This window comes from Epinephelus moara, chromosome 5, assembly GCF_006386435.1.
Source record: "Epinephelus moara isolate mb chromosome 5, YSFRI_EMoa_1.0, whole genome shotgun sequence".
NCBI lineage: Eukaryota > Metazoa > Chordata > Actinopteri > Perciformes > Serranidae > Epinephelus > Epinephelus moara.
In genome coordinates this window covers 24,802,526-24,814,822 of record NC_065510.1, presented here as the reverse complement: position 1 = coordinate 24,814,822, position 12,297 = coordinate 24,802,526, and the positions used below count along the sequence as shown (strand labels likewise).

At 41.6% G+C, this 12,297-nt stretch overlaps 1 protein-coding gene across 1 annotated transcript in view; it reads right to left on the bottom strand.

Moving 5' to 3' along the window:
• The window catches only part of dchs2 (dachsous cadherin-related 2), a 40,720-nt gene extending 30,698 nt beyond the window's left edge, over positions 1 to 10,022 (bottom strand). Inside the window, exons 1-4 of the mRNA XM_050044738.1 lie at positions 8,146 to 10,022; positions 3,443 to 3,634; positions 3,058 to 3,289; positions 1,330 to 1,566 (exon numbers count right to left, since the gene is read on the bottom strand). Of these exons, the coding sequence (XP_049900695.1) occupies positions 1,330 to 1,566; positions 3,058 to 3,289; positions 3,443 to 3,634; positions 8,146 to 9,891 (2,407 nt within the window). The 5' untranslated portion in view covers positions 9,892 to 10,022. The remainder of the gene's footprint in view (positions 1 to 1,329; positions 1,567 to 3,057; positions 3,290 to 3,442; positions 3,635 to 8,145) is intronic.
• Positions 10,023 to 12,297: the final 2,275 nt, after the last annotated feature.

Genomic DNA, 12,297 nt, shown 5'->3' with positions numbered 1-12,297 from the left:
GAATACACTTCACTTCTTAACTTTGACTGGAGGTGTTCATGCACTATCGTTCTTTTTAAGCATTTGGAAAATTTAATCATGTCCTAGAATGTCTATAAAATTGTGTTGTTAGGAGAAAGGGACAGATGCATGCTGGTGTTCTAAAAACAGAAAGTCACTGATTTGCTCTGCTTATCAGCACAGTCAGCAGGTGGAGCTGCAGCAGAGGCTGCGGTGAACAGCTCACTGGAGTCAAGTGAGGTACTTTAAAACCCTTAGCACATGACTGCTGTAATTTAATTCAAACCTGAACACACAGACATGATACACTTACTTTCAGTCACATGATTCAGTGTGACTTACACTTTCAGGTGATATCAGAATCTCTGATGTCCATCACAAATAATAATCGATGAATCCACAATGATAAATCATAGAAAAAAGACTCCTTCTAACCCCAGAACTTTAATCTTTTTTTTAGCATTAAAGTGATCAGGTGATAGTTGTCTGTACATTCAAGGGTACATTGCAAACAGGAGTCAGTAATAGCCAATTTGTTATACTTTTAATACTGCCCATTTTCCAAATTGTAAACAAATATAGGCTAAGAGCACACAGTAAGAGAAGTATTCTACTGCTGGAAAGATGGCCTTTCAATAAAACTAGCATGTTTATGCAGTAGAAAGATGCAAATAGATCTTAAAATGGCGCCACAGATCCAGAGGCAACAGAGAAAAAGGACACATTTGCTCAAGAGTGAGAAAACCTACAACTACCAGAATGCACAGCACCACACCAGACCAATAAACGTTCCCACTGGTGGGTGATATATAATGCAAACACATCCGTTTGAAACAATAGCGGCGAGCTGGCAACAAACGATCTCGTATTACAGTTAAACAGTGTTCATCTGGATGATGTAAATAACATCATCTGACTGAGTTTCATTGGGGGGCGATGAGGTATATGTAGGCATTGTCTGGATGGAGGGCAGTTTACCACAGTACATTTACACATACTACACACAGTGTTTTGATACAAAGCTGGTTGAAAATCAGCGAAGTATCCCTTTAACTTGCTGACTCAATGGCAGCATTATAATTCATTCCCCCTTGGATCCTGTGTGGCTGATACTTGATTTGTTGATGATGTGATGATGACACATTTTAATTGTCACTACCTGCGGAAGACGCAGACAGATTTCAACCTTTTCACCAATTAATTTTTTTTTTTTTTTTTAGTAATCCGATTACCCCTATATTTATCTGTGTTAATGTCAGCCTAAGCTATCACCTCTCAGCCAGCTGCTCTTCAACCACAAAATGATGATGTGGCCAGACGTGCACTCACCTGCTGGGTTTGTGGCCACCACTGTTCCCACAGGAGTCCCGGGCGGTGCGTCCTCAGGCACTGTGAAGGTGTAGCGTGACCTCTGGAACACAGCTGGAGCCTGGGCGCTCTGTAAAACATTGATGGTGACCTCTGCAGGCTTGACTGAGGTCAAACCTTCCCCATCCTGTGCTGTTATTGACAGCTTCACACTGGCTGCACCCAGGTGGGTCAGAGTGGAGCTCAGGAGGAGCATCCCTGCAGGGACAGACAGGAGATAAATACATTTTATTCATTAAGGCAGATCATGCAATCATTCTAAAGGTTTTTTTGCTTCATTTTAATAACTTAATTGTCATTTTCTTCTTCTCTTTTAATTTATTTAACCAGGGAATTATCTCTGGAATTAGAGCCAAGATTAGTTGAATGACAAAAACATTTATCAGTCTACTATTTTTGATTGATTGATTAATCATGTAAATCATTTTTCAAGCAAAAACGCTGGTTCATCTTGATGTCCAGCTTCTCAAATTTGAGACTTTGCTGATTTTCTTTGCTTCATATCTATGTAAAATATTTTTGGGGGTTGAGGGTTTGGACTGTTGGTCAGACAAAAACAATTTGGGGAAAATATACTGTTTTTTTGATTAAAACTTCTTTTTGAAGACCCTTGATCGCGAGGGCATTATATAATTAATATAATTTAGATGAAAAAAACTGCACTGCACAATAACAGCACAACCAATATCTAGTTAAGCATTAAGAATTTTTAGAAAAACCTCCACTTAATTTGAATACATCACTATGGGTGCTATGTTACAAACTCTTAAAAACAGACTTTGCTCACAGCCAGATTTGCAACATGCTCCATTGGTAATAACCCTACCTACATGAGTCAACACATTATTTACTGCATTTATAGACAGACTGCATGATGACAGATGGGTCACCTAAATTCACCTCTCCATGCTCTCCTTGTGATCTCAGAGAATCAACCCTACTGCTCACACTATGTTCAGTTACAAAATTGTTCGTGTGCAGGTATGTCAGATACACCTGTTTAAAATGGTTGGCTTATTCTACTTTACTTTTATATTTAAAATATTTTATTCAATGCTACACTGTGGCTGAGTGCAGATCTTATCTTACACGCAGCCACATGGGGATCTAAAGCTCTGGGCCTCCTGCATCACCCCTGCTGAGCAGTGACACTGACAATCATATCATGGGGATTTACACAAAGTAAGTAGTTGTTTATCCCTGAATGCTGCGACTGCCAGTCACACAACTTACTTAAAGACCCGTGAGTGGATCTACATGACAAGGCACTGAAGCTTGAGAGGTCGTAACACTTCATTATAATCATCCACTTAAAAACCACAGTGTTGTGTAACTGTTGTGTTAACAGGGAGTGCAGAGTTTTGATTTGATGATGAACAGCTTGTTGGCTGGTGAAGTGCCACAGGTACAGTGGCTCAGATGGGCAAAACACAAAAGCATTTTAAAAAAAATAACAATTGTATTTCTTAAAAAACAACATTTTAGAAAACATATTAACAAATAAGGAAACGGTCCGGTGCCAGATATGAGTGCCACATATATATAATCCATAAACATATATAAAGGCATTACAGATTTATGAGCTGCTATCAATGCTATCTCTTATTCTATCTTAATAATTCTCCTAAAGAAGACACAGAAAAGACACCAAAGACCCTGTAAAGTCAGTGTTTTCTCACGCCTGCCTACCTGTTTGTTGATCCAGTGCAAACAAACTGGACATGTCACCAGGGACGACGTCGTACGTGACCTGTCCAAACCTGCCAGAATCTCGGTCGGTGGCGATAACATTGAGGATCTCTGTGCCGGGCTGTGCGTGGCTGCTGATGCTCATGGTGTACTCATCGGGGTTAAACACTGGAGCATTATCATTCAGGTCTTCTACCTCGATGTGCACATACGTTTGAGCGCTCAGGCCTCCCTGACATTAGAAAAGTGAGGAAAGAAAAAAGTGAGTTTAATGCAACCTTGCAATCTTGTTTGGATCACAGTACAGGAAGTAAATTCTGATGTATCAAGACAGAAAATCAGGTTTTGACACAGCACTGGTTAAACCTTAATGAAGCCCACTCACTGGATCTTCAGCTTTGATGAGAATGTCGTGGACCATCTGCCCCGAGTCTCGATCAATATCCTGGGAGACACACAGCTCTCCGGTCTGAGGGTGGATTTTGAAGAGAGGGTGCTGGTCCTGCATGTCAAAGCCGTCAGACAGAGAGTAGAGCAGTGTGCCGAACTCAGGGCTGTCTGCGTCTGTGGCAACAACCTAAAGAGAAGAACAATACAGTTTGATGCAAGCAACTGAAACACAGTCAGTAACATGTGAAAACCGTTAAGGAAAAATACTCCATCTTAAAAAATAAAAACAGCTGTGGAAAAAGACAATCCACTCTCAGACACTTCACTGCTTCGCTGCCAGATAAAGAAATGAATAAACCCACATTTAAAAAAGAGAATTAACTAACAATAAAATGTGACTGGTGTCGTGAATGGAGTGTGATAATAAAGGAGATTTTAAACATGGAAATGTTACATCACATCCGGGACTACAGATGAAAATACATTATCCTTTCTGGCTAACTTCAGAAATCTTAGTAGTATGCACTGACCTTGTCAAATAAATAATAAATAAAGCAATAATGAAGTAGTGAAAATGTGCACAGTATGGTTTGTTACTGTTGAAGGTGACTGTCTTTGGAAAACGATTAAACTTGTAAAGCCTTATTTGGTGGTAATCCTTTGTTTGCCTTGACCAGAAGGCTGTTATTTACAGTAAACATCACCTGCGTATATAAACCTATAAGCCTCCATTAAGAGTCAGGTCCTTGTTTTATACAGTTCAGCATGGATAGTTTTCATGTAGAGTTTTTAAGTTAAGTTTTTTTAATGTTTAGTTTTTAAGTGTTTATTTTCTGCCACAGCAACATTAGTCCACTCTGCTACTTTTTCAGTATACATACTTGTGCTTTTTTGATGCCCATAAACTTAATCGGCTCTACTACTTTGATTAATCCTTTCATATTCCTTTTGTTTTTATATTGTGGTTTTAACCTGCAGAATACTTTGTTTGCTGTCATATTTGTATTTGCGTTCTGTCAACTTTGTCTAATCTCCCTCTGTGTTATGTCATGTTTTTTTTTGGTGTGTGTTCTTTTAAGATATTTTCTGGGGCTTTTCGCCTTTATTTGATGGGATGATTATAGCATGAAAGGGGGAGAGAGAGGGGGGAGGACATGCATCAAAGGGCCATAGGTTGGACTCAAACCCGCAGCCGGTGCGGCAAGGACACAGCCTTACATGGGGGTGCCTGCTCTACCAGGTAAGCTCATGGGTGCCCCGTGTCATCTCATGTTTCAGTAACAATAAAAAGGAGACCACCATGTTATTGTGTTTTTGTTGTAAGTACTTCTTGTAGGAAACATAAGTGAAGTTAAATTGAAGCAAGAAAACCGCCAGTATTTTAACTGATTTTGTCATGGTGTCTATTTAAAAAGCAGGTAGATAACTAACAGTGTTAATGCCAGCACTTAACACACTCAACAAATTGTGTTACTTTCTTGTTTCTCTAATATAAAGACGAAATAAAAGCTTCAAGAACTTGTCACAGCTCTGCAGTGACATGCAGTGTAATCCACAAACTCTTTTCCGGAGCTTTTGACCGCATCTCATGACTTTATTCAGCAAATGGACATCTAAGTCTTGTATCTATATATACATTTGTATTTACTGTGTATACTACAGGCGGCTTTTTCACATGAACACTCATTGTCACTAATCCATTCTTCCATTCGGAACAACAAGACATTTTTTTTCCCCAGTATACAGTTTGCTGTTTTTCATGTACAGTGTTACAGGAGGGCCTCACTGTAGTCAGTACCATCTGTTAATTATTAGATTTAACCTCTGTAGTAACTGTGAATCATAAGACTTCTGTCTTCTTCCCCGTCAGAGAAAGTCAACATAATAAAAGCATAAAGATCCCTCCAATCAAAGGATGAAGAGTATCACTGCGCTGGAAAACAGGAATCAAGACACGCCTCAGATCGACCACAGCTCCTTTCATGTCGGACCGTACTCGTTACAAGACGCACGTTTCACAGATAGAGCACTCACTTTCCAGCCATAAAGATGATATCATCTCAGAGTTTATGGACTCTGATCAGGGGAACTTTTACAGTCATGGGTCAAGGTCTGATTAGACGTGTAACACACCCAGCACCAAGGAAGCTTTTGAACTGACTTTATATCTCTCTTTACGACTGCCAAGTAAACCGGGGGGCACCATTTGTCACCTTTTTCTTTTTTACATTTTATAGACTAAATGCTTAATAAGATAATAAATTAAGAGATGAATTGATTATGAAAGCAGCTGTAGTTGCTTTGATTTTCCACCTCTCACCTGTATCTCACCTCTCTGCCGTGAGGTTTTTGAAGAGTCTCAGATGTCAAGGTGTAAAGCATCAGACTGTGACTGATTCTCTCATATTAGCATTTCAGTTCTTTATGTTTCTGATGCATTTTGACTGACTTAAAAGTAAAAAGCCTAAGCCTGTATGCATGATAACACACAGTAATAGCTCCCCCTTTTTTTTTTTATCAAATTAGATTCCAAATATCAGTGATGTTTACAGAGTTGGTAAATAAGGCTTCTTTTGTAAAGGGCTTCAGTTTGTACCAGGCTGCAGGAGTGTGGTACCAGGCATCACATCTGTCATATCAAAGTCACAGTGCACAACTGGACAGGGTGTGTGTGTGTGTGTGTGTGTGTGTGTGTGTGTGTGTGTGTGTGTGTTTAGAAGGAACACTGATGGCTTTGTGTTTACAGACTGAAGGCTACTTTTGTCTTATGCAATGTAAGAAAGTGACAGCAAGACAGAGAGCATTAAGATGTTGATAGTTGTCTCTGGAGATCTCTTAACCCTGCTCTAGTTTGCACTTTAATCTTCAGCTTTATGTTCAACAAAACTAGTTGATCTATGATTGTCAAGTTGAAAGTAACATGTAGGTGTGATGGTGAGTAGTTGTTCCCAAGATTTTTTTCATATGAGCCCTTAAAATAAAGCAATGTCTACTTGTGTCAAAAACTGTATTTGCTGCAAGAATGAATTGCATATTTTTAGAAGTTAAACTGTCCGACAGTATATTTCACAAGAATGAAGGAAAGATGAGCGACTTCTATTTCGAGTATCTGACAAGCGCTGATGTGAACTAGCACAAGGCCTCTTGTTTGTCTGAACAATGAACTGAGTCCTTCATTTCACATGGCTTGTAGGCCTGGACTGGACAGTTCTGCCAGCGCAACCCCAACTCCATTTTAATGAACATTTATCTCTCTCTATGAACAAACACAATAAACAATATATTTGTGGAGCAGAACTATGTTTTTTCTTGTGTCTTGTTAATCATCTCGTGACCCCTGAGATTTACACTGTGACCCCTGGAGGGGCCGCTATCCCCAGGTTGTGAACCACTGAGCCTAAACTTGAACTGAACATCACTGTCAGGAAGAATAAGATGAACCTACAGAGACAAACTAATATAATTTAAAGGCTCAGTTCATCCACATTACAAACACATATGTTGACTCTTAACTTTGGTGGTATCTTTTCATGCAGAGAGCTTTGGTGTTAGTTAGGGCCCCAACTGATGATTTTCTGCACTACAACAAACCTGCTAATTATATTCCTGAATAATCGATTAGTGTATAAAAAAATGACTAAAATAATAAAGTCATCATGACAGAATAGGCTCATTTTTCTGTAGATCAACCAACTGATTAACTGTTTCACCTCGTGTCAGTTGTCCTGACTTTGAAATATCTGCCTCTGAGATTTCTGCCTCCACCCAAATACAGTGAAAGAGAATGGAATATTTTGGAATAGTCTGTGGCGCTCACATTTTTCAGTGTTTTGAACATCCAAAACAAAATTCTTCTCATTTAAATTTGCATTATGTGTGGCCTAAGAGTTTAAGACCATTAAAGCTACAGTCAATAAATTTAATAACCTTTTGTCATATTAGCTGAAACTGTTGCTACATCCACACAGCACAACATGAGACAGATAGTCTGTGAGAAAAAAGTCCTTCTCCTTCTTGTTGTGCTTCTATTGACGCTTGCTAGAATCCACTGCACCTGAAGGAAAACAACCAATCAGAGCTGAGAAGTCTCTAAACCAGCTGTCAGTTATGACAATCACTTTGTGAACTGTGGTCAAACTGAAACTCGGCAGCACTGACCAGATATGAATCAAGATCGTGTTACTGCATTGTCTATTTCTCACCTCAGATGTTTTCAGAAACATATTTTAGTGCACTGTTTAGCTGTTAAATTAAAAGTTTGCTCCAGCCAGTGGGCACTGCTTTGTTTTTGGCTTGACTGTTTTCAACACAGCAACCTGGGCCACAAACTTTCTCATTTTACAGCTCAACAGTACACTAAAATGTATCCCTGAAAACATTTGAGGTGAGAAATAGGCAATGCAGTTACAGAATCTTGATTCATATTTGATAAGCGCTGCCTAGTTTGACAGTTTGACCACAGTTCCTGAGCCGTGACTGACATTACTGAGAGCTGCGTTAGAGACTCTTTGTTCTTTGATTGGCTGTTTTCACTCACATGCGATGAATTCTTGCAAATCCCATTAGAGGAGGAGGAGCTATGAAGAGGAGGAGGGACATGATTTTGTTAACAGATTATCTATGTCATGTAACAGATACCTCTCAGGGCGAGTGAGAAAATGTTTTTGCATGCTTTAAGGTAAATACTCTCCAACGTACTTGTAAAAAGCAGCTCCCAACATCACTGTGCTCCGGTATGGACACGTTGTACAGCTGCTGCTGGAACACAGGCTCGTTGTCATTGACGTCCTCCACCAGCACAGTGACTGTAGCCGTGGATGACAGAGCCGGCTCCCCTCCATCAGCCGCCACCACCAGGAACCAAACCTCCATCTGTGTCTCTCTGTCCAGAGCCGCAGCTGTTGTGACCAGGCCCGACTCGGGGTCGATGCTGAGCAGGCTGTCGTGGTTGGACTTGAGGATAGAGTATTTAACATCTGAGTTGACGCCTTCATCTGCGTCTCGGGCCCGTATCTGGATGAGGGAACTCCCCTGAGGAGCGTCCTCAGATATACTGATGATGTACACGTCCTTCTCAAAGACTGGGTGGCAGTCGTTGGTGTCAGCCACCCTCAGGAGGAGGACCATCTCGCTGCTCAGGGGTGGGCTCCCAAAATCTGTGGCTTGCACCTTTAACTCATAGAGATCCTTTTCCTCCCTGTCAAGCTCTGCATTGACACATAAAGCATACAGAAAATCATCTGTCTGCTTCAGGGTGAACTTCCCATCTTCCTCCTCAAGTGTGACAGTAATCATCTCGTCCCTGAAGTCGGGGTCTGACACTGAAATCCGGGCAACGTAGTCCCCAACTGCTGCTGCCTCTGACACCACTGCATCTCCTGTCTCGCTGAGAAACAGCACATTGATGGTGGGACTGTTATCGTTGACATTAAGCACCTTCACACCCACAAACGTGCTGCTGTACTCAGGCTGAGCCCCGTTATCTCTCGCACTGATGATCAACTCATGAAAAGCCTGAGTCTCATAATCAAGGGGCTTGTTGAGATACACCACCCCGCTGTTTTCATCGATCGAGAAAACCTCATTTGGGTCACTCTGCCGCCTGTTGATCTCATAAGTGATGTGGCCGTTGTTGCCCAGGTCGAGGTCAGTGGCGTGGACCTGACACACAGAGGTCATGAGCAGAGCATTCTCAGGCAGCGCGGCGTGATACTCAGTCTGGTTGAACACTGGAGGGTTGTCGTTCTCATCCAGGACGTGGATGTTCACCTGAAGAGTCCCCGTCCTGGCTGGGATGCCCCCATCAAAGGCCTCAATGGGGAAGGAGAAGAAGTCCTGTCTCTCTCTGTCCAGTTTGCTGGTGAGGATGAGATCCAGGGTGGGGTGGTTCTCAGACCAACTGCGATACTCCAAGTGGAATAACTGCCCCAAGTCACTGTCTGTGATCCTGTATCCCTGGGTACCAAACTCACCCTCATCCTCATCTTTAGCTCCTTCAAGCTGAAATCGACTCCCCGGGGGGCTCAGTTCTGATATTTCCAAGTCGACCTCCTTTGAGGGAAACACAGGTGAGTGATCATTCACATCCTCCACCTCCAGCTTCACCTTTATCATCTCACCTGTGAGAGTGGCTGCCACAAACTCATACTTATCTCTGCTCTCTCTGTCCAGGACCACAGCTGTGGAGATGATCCCCGTGTCCGCGTCTATTTCCAAGTCTCTGAACACATAAGAATCTCTGCTCTCTGAGATGAAGAACCCAGTGCTTGGCCTGCTTAACCCCGCTCCCAGATCTCCGACTATGGTTTTAGCAGGCAAACCCTCTTTGACAGACAGCGTCAGGTTGAACACCTGCCCGAGCGAGTGCGCGCAAAGCAGCGACAGGAAGACCGTCCGAAGGAGCCAAGTTGCGGCATTTTTGCGACCCATTGCTCCTCTCCACATGGCTTTGAACTCTTGGGTTGTAAATCGAAGTTAGGCTACATATTTCCGTGCCAAAGCAACACTCCTCAATCACATTTCAGAGCACCTCTCCAAACAAAAACGGGTAAACGCACCGTGCATTTTTGCGCGCGGGGAAACAGCCAGCAGTCATTCTCCATTACAGTTATTTCAGCAGCTTTGTGTGATTGTGGAGACTCGATATCCACGCATCTAGTAGCACAAATTCCCCAGGGCTCCTTCACACATCATGGCACTGAGTGGCCACAGAGCACCAACTGTGCGCACTGAACACACCTCCTGACAGGCGGCACGTCCCACACTGATCGGCTCCATCTGTGGCCCTGATTGCCTCAGATTTAATTAGGCCGAGAGATTACCTGCCTTCAGTGCCGCGTGCTGGAAGGTGGCATAGTACGTTTGACCTGTTGGGGACCTGTTGAGGATCATAAAGTGAGGAGGAGAGTAGAGGGAATAAAGATAAAAGTTATGCAGAGTGAACAGTTATGAGAAAGTTTATATAATCTGTGATTCAGCCCGTCTGATTTTAGTGAAGTGGTTAGAATAAATGAAATAAATAAACCATTCAGGTTTGGCAAAGGTCCATATAGTATAGTATAACCAGTAGAGGTGGCGCCCTCTACTGGTAAAATCAGTCTGGCCAATTATGGGCTCAAATAAGTCTCAATTACATTTTAAGCGTGTGAAATAATGCTCAGAAATAATTTGAAAGTCTGTGATTGTCTATCACCATTTGTAAACCAGTGAAAAAAAAGTGTCCTAAAAAAAGGTTGTCTAGATAAAATATGTGCACACATTCTGAGAAATGTTTGCACTGTTTGTGTGGCACTAACGTTTAACATGCACACAGATTTAAAGTTATGAGATTTTTTGTTGATTAACTTACAGTGGGGATGGTTGACACAGATTTCAACTCTCTACTCAGGTGTTCAAAAAAGAAGCCATTTTGTATTATATTCATGGAGACTAGCGCTCACACTTGTGGATGTACAAACAAGCTTTGAAATCATTTCACGTGCGCAGAATGTTACTGTAACCATAATTACTGCACACATTATATTTATGGGTTATTTTATGACTTGAGTTACTGTGTTATTTATTAATGGGTACATTATATTTAAGTATTAATAGATTCAGCATTGAGTTGCTGGTTAATTATTATTTATTATTATTATTATTTTATAGCACTTTGTATTTTGTTTCATTTCTATTTTTTTATGCTGTGTTTAAGTGGGGTCAGTTCTGAGCTACTTGGTTCCTACCTGCCCTTGTTTTGTGGGGACAGGTATGAGTGAGACACAAGAGAAAGTGAGTGCCTCTTGCTTAACAGTGAAGAGAAGTTTCTGTACCCATTAGTTGGGATGTGTTAGTACTGTCTTACCATGTTGGTAATGATAAAACTAAGAGGAAGAAAAAAATGTTGTAGCTTGCTTATTCCCCACAGCCTGCAGAACTTTTGTGTCAGGGTCTGCTGCAGACTGAATTGGCAGAGATGGCTGCCATCTTGTTCTTACATGGTGTATTGTGCTCTTACTACCACTAGATGGCACAAAGAAGTGTCCACGAACGAGGACAACAGGTCTAAGTTAAGCAGAATCAAGTATACAGTCCATCCATCAAGCCCAGCAACGCGTCCCCAGACGTCCCTCTCCCCAGCAACGCTTTCCAGCTCCTCCTGGGGGACCCCAAGGCATTCCCAGGCCAGATGAGATATGTAATCCCTCCAGCCTGCTCTGGGTCTGCCCCGGGGCCTCCTACCAGTGGGACGTGCCTGAAACACCTCCAGCGGGAGGCACCCAGGACGCAGGGTCTCAGGAGGTTAAAATAATGACAGAACATTGAAACTAACCAACACCAGCATAAAACTATCACATAGGTCTTTAGACATGACTTGCTTTATGTAAAGCATAACGACATACAAACATAATCTAAAAACACATTAATTAAGATGAAAACACAAATAAATGTTTTAAGTTCTGATTGTTTTTACTATGAATTTCACATGCACTATTTCTGTAACATTTTAAATCATTGTAAATAAAAGAAAAAACTGACATATGATCAGTGAATTAAGATCAAAGTAACACCAAACATGAACAAGGTGACAAGAGTTTTCAAAAATATTCTGTAGTAGCCTAAATACACTGGAAGAATAACTCAGAGAATAACTTTTCTTACCAGTCCACAAAGATTACACTTTGTAATCCATATCAATTAAAAACATAATTCATTTCACATTCATTCTTTGGACACATTGTTCTATAAGCACCTTGATTATTGTTGTACAATCCTCACTGGACCTGCAGGGCATCATGCAGCCTCCCATCGGTGCTTGCACGCACTGTAACGAGGCAACAGGTGTAAGCTGAGCTGTGTACCTGAGTAACC